This window comes from Agrilus planipennis, unplaced genomic scaffold, assembly GCF_000699045.2.
Source record: "Agrilus planipennis isolate EAB-ADULT unplaced genomic scaffold, Apla_2.0 scaffold329, whole genome shotgun sequence".
Lineage (NCBI taxonomy): Eukaryota > Metazoa > Arthropoda > Insecta > Coleoptera > Buprestidae > Agrilus > Agrilus planipennis.
Window position 1 is genome coordinate 59,920 of NW_020439029.1, and position 26,886 is coordinate 86,805.

At 33.4% G+C, this 26,886-nt stretch overlaps 1 protein-coding gene across 1 annotated transcript in view; it reads right to left on the reverse strand.

Annotated features, from left to right (window-relative positions):
• Nucleotides 1-26,574, reverse strand: part of LOC108742345 (rap guanine nucleotide exchange factor-like) — a 76,487-nt gene extending 49,913 nt beyond the window's left edge. The window contains exons 1-4 of the mRNA XM_018477526.1: nt 26,077-26,574; nt 2,865-3,266; nt 2,247-2,562; nt 1,967-2,050 (exon numbers count right to left, since the gene is read on the reverse strand). Coding sequence (XP_018333028.1) covers nt 1,967-2,050; nt 2,247-2,440 — 278 coding nt within the window. The 5' untranslated portion in view covers nt 2,441-2,562; nt 2,865-3,266; nt 26,077-26,574. The remainder of the gene's footprint in view (nt 1-1,966; nt 2,051-2,246; nt 2,563-2,864; nt 3,267-26,076) is intronic.
• Nucleotides 26,575-26,886: the final 312 nt, after the last annotated feature.

Here is a 26,886-nt window from a genome sequence, read left to right on the forward strand (position 1 = left end):
CACAGTTTGGAACTTTTAGCTAGATGAATTGCAACTGGTCCTTATCTATAGATAATAAGTAAATAGATTTTTTAAACCACAAAATGTTACTTTTACAAAAAAGGCAAGTTTTTGTTCTAAGTACCTAAGTATCAATGCATTCTTGAATTTTTAGCTAGAGAAATTGTAACTGTCTGTGGATAATAAGTATCTAGGTATTTTAAAGAAGAATATGTTGCTTTTAAAAAAAGGCACGTTTTTGTTCTAAGTGCCAAAGCGATGCAGAGCTTTTAGCTAGAAAAATTCTAGCTGATCCTTGTCCAAGGATAATAAGTACCTAGATACTTTAAACCGAAAAATGTTACTTATTACATAGGTGTGTTCAGGATTCTAACACAGGTATAAAGGTACCTGCAGAAAATAATAAAGGTAACACGGTACTTTGTATTTACAATGCCTTCCAATTCGACCAATATCATTGTTAGAAAGGGCAGGTACCTAGTAATTCACAAACCTACACATAAAATGTATTTAGGTACAGAATATTTTTAGTTTTGAGGAAGACTGTTTAAATAAAAATCATTTTTTAATTCAATCCAGATTGCAATAGTAACTACTGAAAACTAAGCAAAAGGAATTGTAAATAAAAACAGCACTAACTACTTATTTATTAACGAACAAAAATTAGGATGTCCCTCATGGAATGTGATAGCAGGACCTCATAATTCCTAAGTGATTTATAAATTTCTTAAATAGTAATTAAGCAATAAGGCAAGCTTACCCATTGTAAATTCCAAAGTTCAATCAAGAAGAGAGGATACCAAAATGTGGATGTGGATAAAATAATAATTCCAAAAAATGTATATGTAAAAATCACTACGAAAAAATACTGTTAACTTGTAGGAGAAACGAAATTGGTAACAGGACACTATAAAATAATATAGGTTTACACGAAAACACTACATAGGTTTACGATAACCTTCAAAACATTTCCGAAACACAGGTGAAAAGTAAGAGAAATCGCTCGTAGGATACGAAATAACGAAACAAAAACAGATAATCCAGTTCGAATACACACTCCACCGACAAAAACACGAGAAATATAGACAGAATATAACTTATTTTGTTGTTTTTTAATCAAAAACAATCGACATCTGTCAACAAATCGTCACCAAATACCGTTCTATTACTCACACCTTCGCTGCTTCACCTCAACTAACAACACTAAAGGAAAAAGCTTAAACAACATGACTCTAGCGCTATCGTGCGGAGAATGCGGAAAGCTTCCTAGACTTCTGCGTGCTTTTAAAAGTTCAATGGACAGGCTCGGATTAAGGAAGTTTTTTAAAGAAGATCAATTACATAAATAATTCGCAAAATGCCCACAAAAACTTTTAACAGTAACAGAAGGAGCTTTCAAAAGGTTTGATGCACACTTTCAGATTAAAAAAAAACTTTTAAATATTTCTAGACGTGTTAGTGGTATTACAGCTTCGATTAATTTGCAAAAACCAACTAAAATTTAAATTATTTACTAACCATGGGAATTTTACTATTTTAAAAGACATTTTCTAACAGTAAGCAAAACTATAAAACATTAAATAACTCCATCCTTTAGCAAAATATGAGACGATGTACCAGGTGGAACTTTTGGTATTAGTCATTAAAACTATTCTTACTGTACAGAGACGTATTACGGGGCCAAAATTACATTTCAAGGGGAAAATAAAAGGAGTGATATGAAATCAATTCAATTTGATATTCTACAACATTTTACTTAATATTCAATAAAAGCAAACAATCTCAAGATATCATGGATTATGTGTTTAAATTGCCATTTTGCTTTGCTGACTTGTCATATTTGTTATGTCGCAACAGACATTAAAAAATGCTATACAGGAAAGGAAAAAATGCAATATTACCCAACCGTATAAAAGCAGAATAAAATTAAGGAAGTATAAAACAAAATAAAAATATTATTGTTTACCTCGACCTGGGAAGGTACATGGAACCATCGATGAAAACCGAGCCCGACAGTAAAATATACCAGCAAGTGGACAATTCTCCAGTACTGAAATAAGAAAAAATCTTTTGTAAAACTAATCGAAAGCATACGGCGACTTGTATGAAAAATGTTTAAAACTAATTAAAAATATCCAAATATAGACGTAGCGTCATCTAGTAGATCAACGCGCGTTTTTTAAAAAATGTTTACAAATGATATAGAACAATTCTAATGATATTGTATTGATAAAAAATATACTTACTAATACAGTACATCATTGGCTTGATGTTTTTCAAATCGAACAATTTTACAAAGCGCGCGCAATGCAGAGTCGCGAAGTGTTTGCAGCGCCTCCAATCCGCTAAGTCCGTAGTAAATCACCTGAAGATCTTGAAGAGAACGACAATGAGGAGGTCGCGCTAGAGCGCGCATAAACATCTGCTCCCAGTCGCTCATCGCAAGCCCGCGCGATGGCGCCACAGGCTAATCATCACTGCACCATGCCTACTACGATTAGTAGCACATGCGACGCCAAAAAAGTTATTTAAAAACTTTTAAACGACGCTTGAAAGAATTTTCTGCAAAAAGATTAAAAAATAACTGAGCTACTATCAAAAAAAGATACTTCAATATTTAAAATGTGCAGTAAAATTTGAAAAACAACTGAAAAACGTTGTTAAAAGATTAATCTTAAAATATTGTGATTAAGCATTTTATTCATGAATAAACTTTCTTCAGCTTTTGATTTGTTTTTTACATGCTGTGCTTGATATTATACACTGTAAAAAAACAGAAAAAAATGCAAATATAGTAAAAATAAAACCATTAGGAATTTGAAAGTGAAGTAGACGTGAAAACAGGGAAAATTTAGGAAACTTACATGTCATTTTCAATGGCTCAAACAGAATAAAAATGAAATTTAAAAATTGTTCACTTTTTGACACGATCCGCGCGAAAACTTTGTCACTTATTACAAGTCCGACAAAAATAATGCGAAGACGGCGAAACTGACTTGGAACATTTTTTTTAAGTCACGCCACTTAAACGCAATGTCTTTAGCGCACAATAATATCCACGCACACCGAATTTAAAAACAATGGAGAAACGGCTCGTTCAATTATGAGATAGTAAACAAAACATCATCACAATCACATCTTAAATCGCCTTCATGCTTTCTAGAATCGTTTGCTGCACTGGTTCGTGTCACCTGTTCGCTTCGATTGACGGGAAAGTTGAAAGGGCGGATAAGAGGAACATTGCGCCCGGGAAATTCGGCGTTAATCTGAAACAAATATAGGATCGGTTAGATAACGCAAACTTATTGCATTGTTTATAATATGATAACAACAACTAATTAAACAAAAGCAACGACCTTTGCAAGCTTTCTGCAGTGGCGTAGCCACGAGAGAGGGAGGTTTTTGGGGGTTTTTTAATTATGTTGAACTCTAGAACCATTGAGGAGTGTGAAATAAAATTGCAGGCTCAAGCTGTCCTAGTTTTAGGGAAATGCGAAGTTTAGCTCAGGAAAGGAAAGAGTGGAGGTACATGTCCAACCAGTCTTAGGACTGACGACCTTATGATGATGATGATGAAGCTGTCCTGAAAAATTTTGAGCTTGTCCAAGCTGCTAATAGCCTGAGCATTTTAAAGATATCAAAATTTTTTTTTTCAAAGAAAATCATAATAAAATTTTATATGAAGATATCAAAAATTTTGTTAATTAATTAATTATTTCTACGTAATACTTTATGGGTTTTTCCAGAATAGTATTGAGTTTCTCAGAAAAAAAAATATTTCCCCGAGAAAAGTCGTTTCTTAGTTTTCTTTATAATTACACAGAGTTGTAATTTTTGGTGTATGTTGGGTTGTCTATATTGTTAAAAATTGTAACTTAATTTATTGTAAATGAAACGTCAATTAGCACCCCTGCCTACGTCTAAATGGAAAAAATACACAATAAAGATGAAAACACATCAATCTACTTCAATGAAAGCGAAATTATAGCTCAATTACAGCCGTTGTTTTAAGTTATCCCGGCGCCTCCACCAAAATTTTCAATAAATTTTTAATAAGAAAATAAATGTTTTATTCTCAGTATTAAAGCGATAGTTTACAATTAAAATTAACTACAGATTCATAATTAGTAACTGAATACTTTTTCTATAGCTCCAAATAAAAATATGAAAGGATTTTAAACCAAATTTTACGAGATGTCTTTAAAAATATTACTAATAAATTCGTAATATTTCGTAGTTTGTGTTGAATTTTTCGTTAGAAAAGTTATTTTCATTTATAGTTAGTGCTAAACGTATTATACGGTTAGTAATTTCACATCATGCAAAGATACAACCCCAGTAACTTCTTCTCATGTAATATGCTCAATTATTTTCTCATTTTCCTGAAATTGGAAACCCACACGCGCAACTGAATATGTCCGGTTTTGTAATACGTAATTTATTGTCCTAATGATAGCGTCAAATTTAATTTGATACACTCTCAAACAAAAGATTGCCAACGTCAATTTCGCGCAGAAGAACTTACGTAAAGGAAAAGAAAGGAATAGAAAATATATTACCCAAATCCCAAAAAAATCGTCTTATGAAAAGGAAGTTTTCGGGAGTACAGCCCCTTCTCCCAAACCCCACTTAAAGGACAAATTGAAAACATCAATCTACTTCAACGAAATCAAAATTACAGTTCAATTATAGCTTTTGTTTTACTGTCCCGGCTTCTTTATCAAAATTTTCAATAATTTTTTTTACGTATAAGTACGTAATAATTTCTGATAACGTTCGGGTAGGACGATTACAAATTTTATAATCTTTTCGGCATGCAAGATTAACTACTGATTAATAAAAGAACTCAGTTTTCAGTTTTTGTACGAATTTTTTCATGTAAAAAGGATCAAAAATTAATATCACTTAGTGGGTGACACCTAGATATTATAAGTAAAATTAACCAATNATATATATAAATTTTAAATCCTACTCTAATTTTTTGTCAACATGTACTGATTACAGAGTTTGGCTGTTATATATTTTTTGTAGATTGCCAATATTTGTAATTTAAAGCAAATCAAAATCTTACTGACAACGTCAGCATTAATTTTTTGTAAATAGGCAAAATCAATTGTTTAACTGTTTTGAAACTTCGAATAATGTGCCGCACTGTCTGTAGACATTGAAACTTCCTTTCGGAAGTCACTTCCTTGTCACCTACCAACCTTCCATCTTCTAATGGTCAGGTAACGGATTTTGAATATCATTAACGCCTGCAGTACGTAATTCAATTACATATTTCCTTCAAGTCACTTCGTAAAGAATACACTAATGGAATTAATGCAAAATGATACCTAAGCAAATAATCTTTCGAGTTTTTTTCTTCTGTTTTCAAAAAGAAACAAATATTAAATGTAAAATGATACCTAAGCAAGTAATCCTTCGAGTCTTTTTCTTCTGTTTTTCAAAAAGAAACAAATACTAAATAACAGACTATTATTTGTGTATTTTAAATTAAGTTTTACTCAACTTCAAACGTTTCTCCCTTTTAATTTTGTGGTAGGTGATGTACAATTTCCCTAACCTTCTACTTGATTATGGGCACGATACCTATATAAGTAAGCTGGAAGGCTCCATAAACCATCAAAATTCAAATGTCGATGTACCTAAGGGGAATTATAACTAATGGTAAATAAAATTTGATTTCTATATTAGCAATGCGAATAATAAATTTGATTATTATAACTATAGTTAATAACTTGGCATATTGGCAAACTAATGCAGCATACGAATAGCTATTAACGCCTGTAGACATCTGCTAAAAATTGTGATTGACAAAGTCCTTTTACGAATAAGGATAATAAATTGAACTAACGTCATAGTAATGTACGTGATGGGTACGTACACCTAACAGAGTAAAAGTTCTTGGTCAGTAACAGCTTTAGATCGCGATTCCGTTCTGTCTACGGCGTGCTAATGAGATCCATAGGAAACGATGTAAGCCTGTTGATTTAGATAGAAAAATGAGCAATAATTTTTGTTCTGCTGGTAATTGTAGTTAAGAATCCATCACGTAATCGTAATTATAGAAAAGGACCTCGTCAGACATTAATGAATTCACAATTATTAACAGCAAATTTTAACAAATGGCATTTACCACGTTCTCTGGTCGGTTTTATGTGCAATTGTCTTCTGCGTGCTGATGAGTTTCAAAAAAATTGAAATTGCAGCACCGCAACAAAATCATACAATTAATGGTCTTAACTGAAATAGGACAGTGTTTATGTGCTTTTTATTATTCTACTTTCTGATTACAATTTTCCATCTTTACAACATGATATGTAACAAAATTTCTCAACTTCTGTAGCCACATTTGTTCTTATATACGGTACATACTAATATGGAACGATGAGACATGAAATTTTATCTTGCATGTAGGTAGGTAGGTAAGGTAAGGTAACGTTTCGATGACCTTTTTATACTTTTTTCGCTTATGTGATGCAAGGCCATTCTCTTTCTTCTCTTCTTCTTGCGCTGGAGCTCCATCGTCTTCATCATCATCGTTTTCGTCTTGTGCATTTCTCGCCGAAGAATTTGTTAAAAGGCTCGTGCTTCTCGCAAAACATTTACCTAGTATTTCCGATATACCGCTACTTCATCTTTTTCATGAACCATAATTAAGCGACTTTTTACCGAACGAGAATATAAGCAATCGCATTCACAAACGCAGAAATTGGTGTCATAGTACCGGTTAATATCGTAGAGTAACTATACGACTAAGCAACATTGTCAAGTCTTCTTCGCAAGTCGCAATGTTGTATATTAATGTTTATATTAACTAAAATCCACTACTAGTAGTACGACATTGTGCTCATCGGAATTATAGGAGAGTAAGCTTAAAGGATTAAAGTCTTCTTCCAGGATATATTTAAATCCTGCGTTTCTTAGAATTAAAAATTAGTATTAATGATTACAATACCTACTGATGAAAGGGATAATTAAAAAGCTTTTCAAATGTTAAATATCACCTTCATAGGGTCGTCAGTTCTAAATTATTCTCATCCTAAATCAATCTTTGTATTTCCTTAAAACTAGAACATCTCATATCCTTAGCTTTTTGTGAACAGTAACTTAATATAGGTACCTACATCTCTGTCCCCTTTTAACTCCTGCTTCTGCTTCTAAGTCTAAAACCTCCAAAAATCGAAAAAATGTTTTGTTACCTTCCCTTCAAGCCCCAAAATCTCCATTTCTCGAAATCTCAACCCTCTATTAGTCGAAATAATCAGTGTGAGTCCTTGCAGACCATTTTGGTACATATTTTCCCTCTATAACTCGAAAAATTAAATTGGACCTCTGTATCTCCAACATCATCATCATAAGGTCATCAGTCCTAAGACTGGTTGGACACGCACCTCCACTCTTTCCTAGCCTAAGCCAAACTTCGCATTTCCCTAAAACCAGAACAGCCCACATCCTTAACCATCTGCGAACAGTAATCTAATCTAGGTCTATCTCTTCCCCTCCTATCTCCTGTTTCTGCCTCTAATATGTCTCTGACTTTTTTTATTGTTTTCCATAGAGTTATCTGTTTTCCTATTCTTTCCAATACCTCTTCATTTCTAACCTTTTCTACCCACGATATCCTCATCATCCACCTATAACACTACATTTCGAACGCTTCTAACTTTTTCTTTTCCGCCGCTCCCACTGTCCATGTTTCACACCCGTACAACGCCGTGCTCCAAACATGCACCTTTAACAACCTTTTTCGAATTTCTAAATTAACGGTTCGCGAGCATAGAAGTGACTTTTTATTAAAGGCAACACGACCCTGCGCTATCCTCTGCTTTATATCCCTACTACTCCTTCCATCCTGACTTATCTGACTTCCTAGGTATCTAAAATCAGCCACTTCTTCTAATTTTTCATCTCCTATCTTTATATTCGCTCTTTCCCTACTTTTTCTTTCCTTGCATACCAGTATTTTAGTTTTACTTTTATTGCATAGCAATGTTTTATTTTACAATCTTTATAACTCGATAATTTGAAATTTATTACGTCTATAGTTCGAAGAAAACTAAGTTATCGACTTTAAGAATTTGCACACCAAATTTTAACCTCTACAAGTCGAATCAAAATCAAAGGCAAAATCCTCCATAAGTCGAAAACCTTATAACTCGAATTTTTTGGCATTTCCCTTAATGTTCGAGTTATAGAGGTTCTACTGTATATCTCTAACTAGCCTTTCATATCTGGGAAAATGTCCTATCCATAGGGCCTTCTATTTTCCTACTATTTCTGATACGGATTACTATCCCAATTTAAGCTAATTTTAATTCAAATGTCAACTTTTTCCTGATCCCCTTTGAGTACGTTCTCCATAGTCCTATCCTAAAAAACATATTTACTTTCATTTTATTAATAAAATTTTTTAATCTTCTCACTTATTGATGTTATATCCTGAAAATTAAATAAGAGAAAATACAATTGCTATTGTTTTTTTTCCGTTGCTAGTTACAATTACCATTTAGAATACAGACTGGAAATTACCATATATGGTTTAGGTATCATACAACGAATGTCTTATGTCTATTTAAATCATGACTCTTAATTAAAACAACTTTATTTGCCCAAGTTAGAGAAACAACGGTTATTACGTATTATAATAAATCGTAGATGGAAACGGTAAGAATGTACAATGTTTCTTTAACAAATTTTCCGAGAATACCTACTCTTATTTATTATTCTCATTTTAGCCTTTTTGTGTCCTTTAACCTTTATTTAAATGTATTCATTAGTTTAAGCGACCTTACAGCAAACGTTGTTCCTGAATCGTGGTACAAACTCCCAATGGGACAATTAACATAAACAAACAAACCATTCTTATTAGTATTCCAATCGAATAAGTTCAAAATTTCCATTTTCTTAATGACATTTACCTTCCCTCTAAATAGAACACAAATGAAAAAATAAAAAATGATCGAAATTTTTCTATATTTATACTTAGAATTTAATGTGTAATTAAAAACTACTCGATATTTTTTTCCCTGTTTAAAAGTTACCAAATGTAAGATAATATGTTATAGTTGGTTGGATAGTAATCACAAGCTTATTGATCTTTTCTCCATCCCATTTGATCGGTTTATAACGACATATTTTCCGGGTTACCAAAAATTCGAGGGTGAAAATATTGGGGTTAGACCCTCGACTAAATAAATAAAGAGCATACGCCACTTCCGCTATGGAGGAAAGTGCTGACGCTGGTGATAATGAAAATTAAGTTTACACGTGGCACGTCCCACATCAACCGACAGTATAGATTATAAATTGAAAATTTGCACCTGACCCAAAAGTCAACAGAGAAAGGATTTCACAAGGAAAACTACACTAGAGATGTGCAAAATGGTTTTTCAAAAGTGCAAAAAATACAAAACGCAAATATTTTTTTGATCTATTATTTCAAATGTAAAATACAGAATAGATTTTATAGATTTACTTCACCAGCTGCGAAGATTAAATATATTTAATATTTTTCTGTTTGAAGTAATGGAGATATAATTTTTTTATCTTTATGTTATAGTTTCTTCAGTTCAACAACAAATAACTCTTCTATATGCTTCCTTATTTGACGTATTATTAGGAAAAAGAAAGAAAATTAGAAAGAAGATTAAACCCCCACTAGGCATTTTCTTCGTCAGTTTTTAGCAGGTTTGACTGGTAAGATGGAAGAGTAAAGAATATTTTCCGATTAAATTTTAACCGATTACGTACTCCTACTTCGAATCTTTCGAACATGTTAATGTTGTTTTCGTCTTACAACATTCTTAAACGTTCATTACTTTTCTATTAATCAAGCAGCCCCTTCCCCTTCGACACTATGGTGCCGGTTAGCTGATGTTCTACTGTGCCTAAATTCCTAGCAATGAAGGTCACTCAAACGGATCGCAGACCGAGAACAGCTTGTTCAGCAGCACCTAGACTAGCACCTGTCTTCATTTTAACTTTTTTTCTTCTGATCTTACCTGTAAGTGCTTGAAGCTTTCAGTCAGTGGTCTATTTGAAAGCAAACAACCAACCGTCTTGAATTACGACCAGTTTAATTGCTTCGACCGTTAATCGTCAAAAAGTCCCTCTCTACTAATCAATCACTTTAATTGTTCCAAATGACCGACTTAACAATCAATCTATTCTATTTTGTATTTTATTTACTAGAAAATAGACCAAATCATGCGAGATTGTAGTAAACCTTGAATATTTTGCGTCTTATTTTTTTTATAGTAAGCAACAAACAACAAAAACAGACATGGAACGTGATTATTTGATCCCATCAGCACGCATGGGCAGCCTCGATAAATCGCCAACCGAACCGAAGAAGATATTTAACAAATTCAAAAAATTTTTCGCAATTTCGAGTTTAATTTCTTCCATCTGCTTCCTTATAAAGAATCGTCAAAAATGTTGGCCGAGAATAATAGAAAGCCACGATTGGACATCATAATTCCTTAGCTGGTGTAGGTAGCCGGACATAAAAATTATTGGCGCCGTTTCATAATATCCCACTCATTCACAAAAAGAAACTGTTTTAAAAACTTGTTCCTTGCAGATTATGCTCTGGAATTGATGACGACCGTCCTTTTCAAAGAACTTATCCCTTTTTACCAAAATGTAACCGAAAACTATGAAATTATAAAAGACGTTTGATTTAATAATTTTTTGAAATAAATGACATGTCATACTGGATGTACCTGGTACGACATGTCTACGTAAAATCTACTGTTTCCTTGTGAATATTACGCTAAATGTATATGCATAATAACGCCAAAGTTAAAAAAGGAAAACTCATATTCCATATGACGAAACAGCTGTATGCAGGAGGTCGGTTGAAGCCTTCAATGTCTACATTACGACCTGTGTAAAAACCACGCAGATGTAAAACAGCAGACATTCACCGACTGAAAAACAGAATGTTATATTTTAAAAAATAATTTAAAATAAAGAGAATTTTAATAACGAAATGGAACACTGATTATAATTTCAACACAATATATTTAAAAGTATCTAGATACTTGATCTCTCGGCAACAATTTCTTGTCTAATTCTATATTCTGGTAGTTTTATAAGTCCTAACACGGTAAGTTAACTGTAAGTGTAAGTACCATGTTTTATTTAGTTGATTACAATGTTTTCCTTGTTAAGTGAAACATTTTTTATTAGTAAGTTTTCTCACAGGTAAATATTTTGCCCTTTTGTTACAAGGCGTAAAAGTTGAGCATTTTTTTTATTAATGTTATAGTTAAGCTAAAGTTTATGTTCTTTGATTCTTAGTTTCAAAGTGTGACCCCCATGTCCAACATATAATAAATAAACTTTGTTACTTTTTAATAAAAGGGTTATAATTCTGAATGTAATAAGCATAGGCAATAAAATTAAAAAAGAAACAAGTCATTTGTGTTAATTACGTAATTTTTTTAAGGCATGCAAGCGTTTCATTACGATCTAAAAGCTGTAAGGGTGGTGCAGCTATCCGGATATTACTAAATCACCACCTGTTAAGAACGTTCTTTTCATCGATCGTATTAATAAAGGCAAAACAGGATGGGCTTTTCCAATAAGTAATAATAGGGATTGTCTTAATCAAAGGTATGCCTAGTATTGATAAAAGAAAATGTGTTACAACTGCCTATCTAACTTTAATCTTATTGACCCCAGGAAAAATTCACATTAAACATAACTTTAAAGACTGAAACGGATTCCTTTGTGTTAACAATTAATTTTTTATTTGTTTTTTACCGTTTAGTTATTAATTTAATGTAGCAAATGTGAACTATGATCACCATGGTATTATGAATCAAATAACGGCGCATTTATAAAGTATCAAATAACTATTCAACCGCGAAACCGGAATGTCAAATCAATTACCATTAATTACATTAACCGAATTACCTGGTTTCATAATAAACTTATTGTTCAGAAAATTATGCATAGGAATTCTATTCAAATTTTGTTCAATAGATACAATAACATTTAGAATAAATTAATAGAGAGAGAATGGTAAGCAAGCATCTCGATTATTTTGTTATAAATGCTATACAATAATAAAATTTAATAGGACACTTTCTCTGACATGGAGGGTTGAATAGAGACATGTCGGAAGCAAAAACAGGAGTTAAGAGGAGTAGACTAGATCCACACTAGATTACTGATGATCATGATAAGTAACAAATATAATCAATCAATTAAAGTTGTTGTTTGTTTCCTCATGGTCGTTTTTAAATTGTAAATACGAAATAAAAAGGGTTATATCTATATCAGTTAATATTTATTTGACAGCAGTTTTACATCATGATTAATGATTTCAATCATAGGTCCATTCGTAAACAGTCAATAATACCTAATTACAACAATTGTAACAATTGATTTGAAATGCGTCACAGATATGCGTGGCTCAATCAGATTCGAACTTTAAAACATGTAATTGTAATTTGCTACACTCTTCATAATGTAGTCATTGACGCCTAAGCATCACACAACACTCCATTTTTTAATAAACGAAAAGATAATTACTTCATAATACAGCATAAATGAGGGCCTATCAAGTCAGATTTTCCGAAATACAAATAAAAGTAACTAGCTTCAATAGCGCCAAATATTAAGCAGACACAAATGCCAAATAGCAAACTTAAAGACAATCGATAGTTCAAAAAATAACCGCTAAGTTTCAACTTTATCTGGGGGAATCACCCCTGCATTAGCATTATTTTTTCCCTGCAATCACGTACACCAGTTTGTTTCGTATCAGTAGATTGTTGAAAGCTCTAGAGGTGATTCCATCGGAACGCCCTCGGGGAAAAACACATGCGTGATTGACTATCGATAACAGACATTTAAAATCAATAAAAGTCTTATATTTGCTTACTGCTTCTTCTATTTTTCTATTTCTATAAAATAATGCTTTTGCGACTCAAAGTTTTGACCTAGATATTAATCCAAAAGAAAATTGCTGTTTAACAACCAGAAACCGAAAAAACATTTATTAGAAAACAGCGCAATGTTTGCATTGTAATTATGCCATACGTGTTAACAATGGAACCAAAAAGTCGCTTGTTTCGCTTTTTGCCAACATGATTGACACAATATCTTGATAACGCAACATAAACATTTAATAGCACAACAACTAGCTAATCGTAAACAACAAATTATATTTTGTATGAACCTACTATGATGACGATCGAATAATCGATAAGTTTTTATAAAATAAAATTCACAACCTTTTTGTTGAAATGTTCTGGTCCAACACCTTTCGCCATCTTTCTGGTAGTAGCATAATTCCACGCTCATAAAATTTTTGGTCTTTGCTGGCAAAAAACTGATCGAGGAGGTTTTTGACCTCCTCATTTGAGGTGAAGGTTTTACCGTCTAAAAAATTTTGGAGTGACCGGAACAAATAATAATCCGATGGTGCCAGGTCTGGAGAATATGGTGGGTGTAGCATTGTATCCCATTCAAGCTGTAAAAGCTTTTGGCGAGTGACCAAACTTGTGTGAGGTATCACGTTGTCTTGGTGAAACACTACACCTTTCCTGTTGATTAGTTCTGACCTTTTCTGTTGAAGTGCATCATTCAGCTTGTCCAGCTGATGACAGTAGACCTCCGAATTAATAGTTGTGTTGTCCGGTAAAAGCATAAAAAAAACGATTCCTTTAAAATCCCACCAAACAGACAGCATCACCTTTTTTTGGTGAATATCGGCTTTGGAAATGGTTTGAGCCGGTTCATCTTTTTTGATCCATGACCTCTTGCGTTTGACGTTGTTGTATACAACCCGGCCATTTTTCGTCCCCAGTGATGATGCGCTTCAAAAACGGATCATTTTCGTGACGTTTGAGAAGCGAATCGCAGACGTCAATGCGGCGACACAGATTTCTCTCTGTGAGAACATGGGGAACCCATACATCGAGCTTCGAGGATAATCCCAGACCTTTCAAGTGGTCATAAACTGTTGAATTTGATAAATTTAACCTCAATCCGATCTCACGTGTTGTTATTCGCCGGTTCACATCAACTAATGCCTTTATCGCGTCTTTATCAGCTTCAACCGGCCTTCCCGAACGTGGTGCATCTTCGACATCAAAATTGCCGGATCGAAATTTAGCGAACCAGTTCTGGCACTGGCGTACTGTCAACATACCTTCTCCATACACATCAGTCAATTTCTTTCTGGCTTGAACAGCATTTTTACCCTTTCTGTAGTAAAACAGTAAGATATGTCGAAAATGCTGCTTATCGCTCTCCATATTTAAAAGAGCACCAACCAAAAACTACTGCGTAGAATTAATTGGAATTTTTCACACACAAGCCTTGCTATATGAGCTCTCAAAGCATATAAAAATTATACGGCTTAAATGTGAAGTTGGGTGCAAAAGAATACAATTAAATCCTCTGTCGGGAAAAAACGAAATGACTTTCCGAACAACCCTATAGGTCCGTTTAAAGCTGACAATGTACCTACATTAGAAAGATTACTGCGGCACTTTTTGTCTACACTTTTGATCTGGAATAAGCGAAAAAAAGGAGTCGTGTTTTGTAATCTTTCGTGGAACAATGTAGACTTTGCTTCAGCAAATAAAGCTACGTAGTCTAGACAGTTTCGTTCGTGAACCTAATACACTGTTTTTTCTCCCTATCATGTGTCTGTCTGTCTGTCTTATTACAAATACGTACGATGTTTACTGCTACACTATATATATATATAGTAGATACGACATCCTGTGGAAAATGCGCGACAGCAACCAGATCCTTCTGCTGAAAACTTTTCCAGCAGAGGCGATTGCAAAGCGAGCCTGAGCTCTGTGTTTATTGACAAAAGTGTCAGAGCTTGGAGAGCTTCCAACAGCTTATTACTAAACTTAAGGCCGTTTAAACCGTCATGAGACTTTCGAAGTTTTCGTTTCGCTGACTGGCTAAGTGGCCTTTAAATTTGTACGCGACCAGGATAAACGTAATTAAATCCTTCAGCAATTTTCCCAACAAGGGAAATATCTTTTATGCAACTCGGTAGATATCAGCAGACGATTCTCTCAGTATCGTGCACTACCTCATAAAGTGACCTGATTTTTGCCTCTATGGGAAAAGAGAAAAACCTTTTATTTAGTGGACTTGTCAGAGAACATTTTTCACAATTTTCTGGATTAAAAATGGAAGTACTGATTATTTAAAAAAATTGAAGATTAACTTTTGTGGTCGATTTTTTCAAAAGAATTCAGTACTTTTTAAAGAAAAACTATCTAATAGTATCGATTGAATTGTTGATTTAACCAAAGGATATCGTTTAAAGAAAGGATACTTACTGTTCTCCACAAATTCAATAACAAATAGACAAATAAAATGTACTGAATAACGAAAAAAGAAATTCTCGGCTATTTCTAATATTTATTAATATTTATTAAGGTCCCCATAAATAAATAGTTAATGGTTATTTGAATTTGTTGATGGGATAGTAATTTTTAATTATGTCCTTTTTATATTCCTTCAAATACTAAACATTACCTATTATTGTCATCTAATTGCAATCGTAACATTTGTTAATTTGAACCCGTGGTGGTTCAGTGTGGTTTACATAAGGGGGGAGGGTGTACAATTTCAAAAATTCCTAGGTACATACATTTAAAGAAAAAGCGTCTCATTTTTCTAATAAATATCCAGTTTGAATATTCTTATGTCTTAGATGCTTTTCACAGTAAATTAATTTTTTATAAAAGTATTTTCATAATACAACAACAAAAATAAATTGTCCACTAAAAATAAAAACACTTGTACAGTTGTTAGATATTATGTCATTGAAGACGCCCAAAATACATCTTTCCCCGCTCTAATGTAATGTTAAGGGATGATCGGAGCAATGATCTGTCTTTGCTCATCCCAGTTGCATCGACCGATCGACCAGTAAAGCATGAATACTTAACAATGGGAATAAAATTATTTTTCAGTTTCACACTTAGCCGCCGCTTGGTTTAGTTTAGGGTGCAATTGCTCCCTTGTTATCAGTAGAGAGCCGCCACTGGTTTAAACGTTTGCGTGTTTTTTATTTTTTCAGTGCAAAGCTAAATGAAATTAGTAATACGCGGTGTCAACGAACTTTTCTCGCAAAGGGTTACATAATTGAGTAATGAAGCCACGTATGTACCTACGTATTATGTATGTATATGTCAAGAAAATTACATTGTTCGTAGTATTTGGTCGTGATGTGTCTTCCATAATAAAATATGCGATACTCGCTTTATTTCATTGAAGTATTAAATTAATGTTGATTAATTACAATTAAAAGTCAAGCGGCACCTTTAATTATTGAAGCAGATAATACAATTACCGTAACGATAGTCCGAAGCGGAGGTACAAAAGAATAGTTTTCGTGAAAAGTAAGATTCCCAGGACTTTAACGACTTCAAGAAAAAATTATATTGTTGAAAGTATCTGGCTGTGAATTAGAAAGCAATCAAAACCAAACAAAAATATAGACAATGGTATCAATATCCGCGTCAATTATACCGTCCAATAGTTGTGAGGGAAAATTTTCGTATACACTACGATTTTCCACTAGTTTCAGCCGATCGCCTTTAAAAAGAAATCGTACAGGTTGTTGATCATTTTTCCCTTTCAAACTAATTTACAGTCTTTCTATAAACCTCGTTTCACCATTGTTACTGCACTTCCAAGTCTTATCCAGATACAATCGGTGATTTTACAAACGGAAATGTGTAGCAATGTTTAATTTGAATACAAAACAGAACTCGTTAATCCTCTTTCAATACACAGTAGATACGTCACAGATTCATCATTAGAACAGTTCTGAAGAAAATTTGTAACTACCTATTGAAATGTATTTGCAGTTGCTGTATAATTCGAGTGACCATAATTTTGAGCAATAAAAGTACCTTAAGATTTTCAAAGAGAAATATCGCTTGTCCATATCTAATTTCTTTGGTCAAGTTGTATTTTTATTATTTTACAAATCAGAAGCAACGGAAACGAGAAAACAAAGTACTTTTATAAAATACAGACCCACAAAGTCAAAGGATAATTTTCCTTTCGGATCATTTGGTTAGGAGTCGCCATAAAGAAACCTTTGTCTTACAGCAAAGTGATCAATGTGATGACTGCAAGGAAGATTAAAAATCAAATATGTAGAACACCAAAAATTATTTCAAGGATAAGTAGGACATAATTTTGTGGATTTTTAGAAAAATTGCATTTATATGTATGTACTCGAAATCTTTTAAAGGACAATAGGATAGCGTTGTATATTGTATAATTTTAATAAAAATGTCTGCGGCTCTAAATCCCATCGATTCCTAGGGATTCTTTACATTTCGACAATCGCCATATCATTGTTCCAAACATTAACATTTTATTTCCCATCACTTTGTTACAGCCATAAAAACCTGAAAAGGATCAAAGGATAATGGCGGTTCACAAAAAAGAAACTAAATGCCTGAANAATTTGCACACCAAATTTTAACCTCTACAAGTCGAATCAAAATCAAAGGCAAAATCCTCCATAAGTCGAAAACCTTATAACTCGAATTTTTTGGCGTTTCCCTTGATGTTCGAGTTATAGAGGTTCTACTGTATATCTCTAACTAGTTCTTCTAGGATAGCGTTGTATATTGTATAATTTTAATAAAAATGTCTGCGGCTCTAAATCCCATCGATTCCTAGGGATTCTTTACATTTCGACAATCGCCATATCATTGTTCCAAACATTAACATTTTATTTCCCATCACTTTGTTACAGCCATAAAAACCTGAAAAGGATCAAAGGATAATGGCGGTTCACAAAAAAGAAACTAAATGCCTGAATCGGTTACAAAAGCTTTCAATAGTTCCTAGTTTGTCTACTCTTTATTCCACTTCCCATTTTACCATAATCCCTCCTATCTTCAGCAAATCTTCGTATTTCCCCAAAACTAGAACACTCCACATTCCTAACTGTATAGGTTTGCCCCTGTTGTTCCTTTTTGTTCCTGTTTCTGCTTTTAACACAACCCTAGTTAACTCATGTCTATAAGGTGTCCTACCATCCTGTATCAGCTTTTCCTTATCAATTTCCTAACCGCAACATAAAGCTCACAGAAGTAAAATTCGAAGAACCAAAAGTAAATCCTTGTTCATGTTTGTGTCATGTCAGGGCGATACCGATATAACTCTACCGTTTGGACAATTTTTATTTTTTTCTTCCTTTAGGGACTGTGTCTTTTGCCAGAACCCCGATAGTATTTTCGCTAAGTCTTCACATTTACAAGACCGTTACAGAGTCGGTTATTAGTTCAAGTTCAGTTCCAACACAAGAATGTCCTCGTCATCGTCAACGATCACTTTAAAGTCCATGATGATGAGATACTTGTATGTATTCTTATATATATATTATATACACTGCACATAATATATTAATATGTGTATATAAACGAATTGTTGGAAGAACATTTTGTCTTTCTACGTAAGTATAATGCAGTCGACAATAGGCCAACCGTGAATATCCAACTAATTATCCTCAACAAAAGGACGCAGTAATTTTTATAATTCCTTTATGACTAACTCCCGGAATGTAATTTTCGTGCGGAGTCAGCTAACCATAACGCCCTGTTTCGTATAAGACGGATTAAAAGTATGTTAGGGGTGCTACAGAACGCACAAAAAGACCTGTTTTAGGTCACGGTCTGCTACGAATTCCCAATGGCAAGTATACAGTAAATTCAAATTGTACTCTGTTTTCGTGGGTTTTATAATTCATGTTCATAAAAGCATTAAAAAGTGTTGAAAACTTCACAAACGTTTCGGATAAAAACTCATTATGAAAAGCAGTAACGGCTCGTAGTTAAAATCAGCGAAAAATTCTAACCTTGGTTTCAAAATTATGGAAAAGGAAACAGACATCAAATTTACGCGAATTTAAAAAAACTACCTTCCATCAGCACGCCAGTGTCGACATGACAAGAATGACAGTGCTCTTTCTCCCATGCAGCTTTGCGTGCAGCTTAATAAGTGCGCAAGCGCACAATACCACCATGTTAGATTTGAGGAGCACACTCCAAACAAGTTATCAGTGCTGCAGTTCTCCAGTTTAAACTTTTTATATAATTTTTGTGAATTTATAGTAATAATATGGCACTTAAACCTCATTGGCATCTAAGCAAAAGAAATATTACATTTGGAAAACTCATAAATATTCCATCCAGACGATATGTCAAGTATTTAGTAATCGTTTTAGAAACTGTATTCAGGAGGTGGTAGGAGTTTGTTACTACAGGTGATTCTCTTCAAGACCCCTCCATCTAGTCGGCTAATGGGTTTATTTTAAACCGATTTATACATTTGTGTGTCTGAGTACAGGACGCAGTAGGTTTATCCAAAAGGACATACTTTTAGGTCTGTGTTATATAGGTACTTATGTAAATTATAACTACGTATAACTAACCTTAAAATGTTAAGAAAAATTTATTACCTAACTTAACATGTATTAGGTACATTTTCAAATACATTTTTGTTCAGTCAAAATTTTTAATCTCTTTAGTTACATTCCTTTAAGGATAAGTATTCAAAGTAATAAACTAGACATTCCAATATACATACATAATAGAAATACACCTTAGACTGACATTATTTTAGTTTTGAAAATAACAGATAAATATTATTAAACTCGTTAAATGCTTAACGGATAACAACTTTATCCATTGTAAAACTTCAATTCGATTCAAAGTTTCTCTTTTCTAAATGAAAAGTTCTATAATTAATTTTTACTGAAGAACATTTGCGAACATTATTTATTTCTGTCTTTACGATCGATTTAAATGTAAAATGTCATCTGGTCTTCGTCGAGACGATGGTCGATACCATATAACTTTCTACCATAAAATGGAAAAATTTAACATTACTTTACTAGAAACTAATAACAATACGCGAACCTACTTGTAGATTCGAAATAAGTTAAGCAGTAAAAAAGTCGAAATGCCTCAAATAATACTTCAAAACCAGGCATAATTATAATCGATTACAACATAACACCAAATATAATAAACTTTCTGGCAAATAAATATCACGTAACACTTACTGTTTGGAGATTTTAATACATAATATAAATCTTGTAGATATTTGAATTTCATTCGAAGACCGAAAAGGAAAAACTAAACGAAATATCTCTAATTAAAGCAAATATTTACATAATATGTTAACTCGTAAAGTATATACAAACCAAAAACAACTTTTACATATCTGTCGTTCCAAATAATTATCATTATTACCATTAAATAACTGCTTTTCATAATTTTGAAAATGGTACATGAATACGTTTAAATTTATTCACGGAAAAGTAGTAAAATGTGCATTTTTAATTTTCTTAATTAAAAACTAACCCACATTCTCAAAACATTGGTTGGTATGTTGGCAAATTGCCTGATGAATTTTTAAGGCAATTTATAAACATATCTTTACTACCAGTCAGTCATGATTTGACCTAAAATTAGTCTATTTTTACTGTTGTACAAAATCATTTGTGCAGTTAATAACGAAATTCCTTTTCTTCATTCTATCTCCAATCCATTAAACTGAAAATTACTATAAATTTCACATCATGAGATTAATTTCTAAATAGAAATTGGCAGCATCTTCAATTTAAATTGAACCCAAAATAAACTAAAGTGAAAATAGTAAAAAGGGTAATCCAAAATTGCTATTGCGTCCGCCTTGATATATACTTGGTACATTGATTATAAAAATTAGTTAAGTAAAATTTCAAATCGCTCGCTTTTAACAAAAAGAAATCGCTTTTACAATCGAGATCGGATAATTTGGAAATTCAATCTTTTTGGTCTTGGAACTACCCTCTATTATTTTCCGATGTGCCCACTTCATCACAAAGTTAACAATCTAAAGGTTAGGAACGTAAATTGAGCAAATCTTCGCATTTACTCAAAACTAGAACACACCCACATTCCTGTATAAGTAACCAAGTTTGTCTCCGATGCCTCTCTTTGCTCCTGTTTCTGCATTTAATATAACTCAAATTAGCTCTTCATGTCTATAAAGTCTCCAACCAATCTGTATTACGTTTTCCTTATCGATTTCCGTAGGGTCCTCCCTCTTCCTACATTTTCCAATACTTCCTCATTTCTAACCACAATCCTAAACCGCAAAGCTAACGAAACATTAGACGGTACAACATAAAGCTCTCAGGAGTGGAACTTGAAGAATCAATAACAATAAAAAAATTCAATTCTATATATTATGAAACAACAATTTTTGATACCGATACAACTGTTCCGTTTGGACCATTTTTCTTTTTCTTTCGGAGACTGACGCAAAATAGGAAGATGAGAACTGAAGACGTCATAATGATGAGAAACTGAGATATGCACAACTAAAACTTGACATTAAAAAGAAAAAAGTTGGAATTTACGCAAGCGAAACCACAGGCAACTATAAACTTTTACATTATTCAAACTTCTGTGTATTGTCACAATAACAACACTGTAATCCAATACGACTCTGGCGACTATTTTTCGTTTAGCTACTGATAAAAACTCCAACAGACTGCATTATTCGAGGTCAGTGTAAAAGGAAAACTGAAACTTCGTGTAAGAACGGATTATATACAGTATCATAACACGAAGACTACCAGCACATTATACATGACATTTATTACATGATGTGCTTGTAAAACCACCGAAGAAATATAATATAATAACACGTCATGTACACATTAATAAGTGTTATATTTAATATTTTTCTGTTTGAAGTAATGGAGATATAATTTTTTTATCTTTATGTTATAGTTTCTTCAGTTCAACAACAAATAACTCTTCTATATGCTTCCTTATTTGACGTATTATTNACAGTATCATAACACGAAGACTACCAGCACATTATACATGACATTTATTACATGATGTGCTTGTAAAACCACCGAAGAAATATAATATAATAACACGTCATGTACACATTAATAAGTGTTATATTTAATATTTTTTACATAGATAAGAGCTAGGCACAAGATTTCTATGTCATCTGCAATATGGACAGATTTTACGGTAACATGTTTGGATAATACTAAGAAGGAGTTACAGACAACCCACTAGGATCAACGGGTAGATACAGAGGGCGAAATTGATCTATTTTTGATGGTGCTCACTGAATTCCAAAACGATCCCCTATTCTCTAAGAACCTGTTACCACATTCCAAGCGACCGTGAAATCTGGTGCCCACTTCTTAAGACAATAAGTTGTAAAATTCAACGCTTTTCTCTTAATTAATGTATTAAGTATTGTCGACTTAAGTATTTTAATAAATGGTTAAATGTACAGCATCAGCGTCTATATTAAAGAAATGTGTGATAATGACTGAACCTCAACAAAAGAAATTATTTTGAATAATTCCACTTTTCAGCCAACGATAAAATTGGTGAAACATCAAGGAATCTCATGAATCGACGCTTCTATGAGCTCAAAAACTATTGAAATTAATCGTTATCATACGGTCTACAGTACAAAATCTGGTATCTTCACTTACTACTACTTATTTTAAGGTTAATCTTCACATCTCTTGAAAACTAGAGCAAGCTACATATATCTCTAATTATTTGCGGATAGTAAGGTAATCTAGGTCTACACCTTCCTCATTTAACTCCTTTTTCTACGTCTAATATGTTTTAAATCAGCCACTCATGTCTGAGAAGGCGCCCTGCCAATTTATCTCGCCTATTTCTTATTAACCCCCATAGCGTCCTCTGTTCTCCTACTCATTCTAATACTTCCTCATTTCTAACCTTTTTAATCCACAATATTTAATGTCTTCCCTAAAACACCAACTTTTAAACACTTTCAACTTTTCCGACAGCACCAGCAACAAAATCGTAATCCAAATAATCTTTTTCAAATTTCCAAACCCAAGCAAAAAAATACGTCATTCCGGAATTGCCACCCCAGCCGAAGCAGAAGGAAGAAAACCCCTCAGGAAAGAGTATCGTACTTTCTTCATGAAACTCATATATCATTTTAACTATATCTTGGCCCGAATGTACGATTTTTCCTGATGTCAAGGGCTAAATGGCTAAATCCGTTCCTACTAATGAAGGTATCTTGCGTTTTCATCTCTGAAGTCAGGGAAAAATATCGTACTATCAGTAAAAAAGTAATTTTCTTTGACCTTGAGCTTTTGTTTGTTTTCTATCTTTAGCGCTTTTTCCATCCTGAGTTACCTGACTCCCTAACCATCAAACATCGGCTACTTCTTCTTGAAGAAGTCATCTATTCTTCTAAGTTTACATTACATCCCTTTGTGGGTTGTCAACTAATAAACCGAACAATAAATCGCTTCAAATAACCAATTAATCAACAAATCGGATATGATCTGTAATCACTAATCACTAATAAAATTCAATTCTATTGTTTCGCTTTTACAATTATATTGTTTTAAGAAATTATAAGTATCAGCGAGTGATAATTAGTGTATTGATTGATATAAAGTTTAGAATGTATCCGTAAAGAAATATTTCCATGGAATTACCATAAATTATTATTTGTGCCCTTGGGTTATAAACAATCCAACTTGCTGACGATTTTCTGTATAGAGTGCATTCATAAAAATCTTTAACAACTGTAAGCATCATAAATAAAATCATAGTGCATAACATCCGTACAATAGATTTTTTATTGTATCTTAAAATGCATGATCAATCCCAGGATTTTCTGGTCCGCTTCTGTCAGTTATATAAGATTTTAAAAGATATCCTGCGCTTCCAGAATCATTTAAGTAAAAAATTATATTCTAATCTACAATTAATAGATTTATTATCATCCTTCCTAACAGCAATCGACTAAACTTGTTCTAGGTATAACCATTTTTGTAATGTTAATTGATTATTCTATAGGTACTTGAAGGTAATTTAAAATTTACATATTTCGTAACTTTAATGACATGTTGTAAGTAATTAAGAAGACTAATTGAATGTCATTTACTAAAAATCTACTTGCATCCAAAATCATTACAAAAGGTGCTTGAGTGACTCTCTCTCTCTCCTCTCCTGAATCAAGCACGTACTTTTAAATCAATTGACTCTAGCAGATAGATCGAAGTTCCAGGCAAACGAAAGTAAATATATTGTAGACTCCTGTAGTAATGTGGGTATGTAAAATAGATAAACCATTAGCATATAACGGCTTTAAGAATTCGTTACACGTATGATTAATGTTTCGTCAAATGGAAACAATAAATTAAATGGCAAAGTAGTTAACACTTCTTATTCGAAAGTTTGGAAGTACCCAAAAATTAAACTTAATTTTGTGTTGCAACGTTTGAATTCGTCGTCGTCAAGTAATTTAATTAAAATGTTGAAAAACGGCGTATTTAAATGTGTCATGTTCTGTTGCAGGAACTAATGCAAATTTCCTTGAACAACTTTTCATAGTAGGCATAGCAAATTTCTTTAAATCCGGTAATCAACCTCATTTTCATTAGAACCGGTGGGTAAAACAAAATACAAAAGAAAGGATTAGTAGTATTTTACAATTTGAATGTACAATGCATTTTTTAAATGTAATTCGTTTTTCTTATATAAAATCAGTAAAAGTTTAATTCGAATCGATTATTTTAAAGAAACTTTTAAGAACTTTTTGTTGTTTCTATCTTCGATTATAAATAATTAATATATGAATATTTTTTTTTAACTTATACGAGGGTGGATTGATAAGTTTCCGGCCTGACCAAGAAAAACAAGGTTTTTAAAAATTTTTTTTTTTTATTTCTCAACATAATCTCCTCCAAGGCTGATACATTTCTCATAGCGGTGTTCCAGTCTATTAATGCCATCTCTATAGACTGATTCGTCAAGCTCCTCAAAATAACCATTTACGGCTTCGATTACTTCTTCATTGTCCGCAAATCTCTTACCGCCAAGCCATTTTTTGAGATTAGGGAACAGAAAATAGTCACTCGGGGCTAGGTCTGGAGAGTAAGGAGGGTGCGGCATCAATTCAAACTTTAGATCGTTGATTTTAGCCGTCGCAACGATTGACGTGTGCGCTGGTGCGTTATCGTGATGAAACAAGATTTTTTTCTTCGCCAGATGAGGTCGTTTAATTTTCACCTCGTGGCTCAAACGTTGCAATAAGTCTGCGTAGTATTGACCAGTGATAGTATTACCCTTTGCAAGGTAATCAATGTATATAATACCTCTTGCATCCCAAAAAACAGTAGCCATAACCTTGTTCGCCGAAAAAATTGTTTTTGCCTTCTTTGGAGTTGGTTCCCCTGGTCCAATCCACTGTTTAGACTGTTCTTTGGTTTCAGGAGTGTAGTGGTGGACCCACGTTTCGTCAACGGTTACGAATCGACGCAAAAATTCGCTTGGATTACGCTTATACAATGACAAATTTGCGGTAGAAATGTCTTTTCGAATCAATTTTTGGTCGACTGTTAGCAAACGCGGCACCCATCTTGCACAGAGCTTTTCCATATGCAAATGTTGGTGCAAAATATGTTGCACACGTTCATATGACATCTTACAGGTCTCAGCTATCTCACGCACTTTCAATCTGCGGTCTCCCAGCACTATTTGATGAATTTTTTCGATCATATCTGGAGTTGTGACCTCAACGGGGCGTCCTGAGCGAGGCCCATCAGAGGTGCTCACACGACCCTTTTTAAACTCGGAAACCCACTGCTTAACGGTTGAATATGACGGGGAGGATGTCCCCAGTGTTGAGTCCATCTCTTTTTTAATTTCCTTCGGCGTTAACCCCTTCAAATAAAAGTATTTGATGACAGCACGATTTTCCTGCTTTTCCATTTTTACGAAAACCACAGAGGCGTCTTGTTCAGCGTGCTGTCAAACCTACACTAGCAAGGAGATCGGGCTGAAACTATAGCTACAAGCTATCCAAGGATGGTACTATAGAATGTCACCTCAAGGTAGGCCTAGTGGCGTCATCTCTTGGTTAGGCCGGAAACTTATCAATCCACCCTCGTAAATAATTATACTGACAATCTGTTTTATTCGATCGTGTTAATCAATATTTTTTAAATCAAACTCATATCTTTCCTACCTGTGCCACAAGGACTCAATATGCAATTAAGTAGTGCAGGTAACAACATTCACTTCATTAACTGCGAACTTATTCGTCAAAAACCCGAAAAATGTTTCATCGTAAATCGAAAATCACAAACAACCACAATAAAATCGTTCAGTTTCATACACAAGATTGAAAATGATTAGATCCATTCACAGAAAAACAGCGCGAGAAAGACGTGAAAAGTCCACGCTTCGTAAAGCTCGGCCGCAAACTAAGCCAACTTTATAAAACTTTACCAAACCATCACTGTTCGTCATTGCAGCTCACCTTGCAGCGCCCGAACCAACGGTAGAAGTTAATGTCGCCTGGGCAACGGCATTCTGATTGGTTCGTATCACAAATCAACGGTAGGTGCCTCACAGCAGCACACGCTTTTCCACCTGCTTGTTCATTGTGATTCAAACAAGTTTTTTTTCTTTCAAAACAAACGCCGACAGCTATTAAAAAACCGTCGTCATTCGCTGATTAAAAAAAATTCAAAACGCGACCGACGACTGTTACAAACGAACTAAGTAAGTAATTACTCAAAAACGCATTAAATTCCGTACCAAAGGTATCACTTAAGTCAGTATACAAGGATTGTTCAACAAGCATTCGACTTCCATGACACATACCTGGTCAAGTTCCTTTACCATACCAGGACTCTGTGTAGTCCTTCCAAGCACAGTGATATTACACCGTTTGTGGAGTATTTAAAATTTAATTTAATTCAACGCCATTTATTGTTCGATTTGTGTCTTTATAATAATGTAGTCAAATCTATTTTTATTACTAAAAGTACTT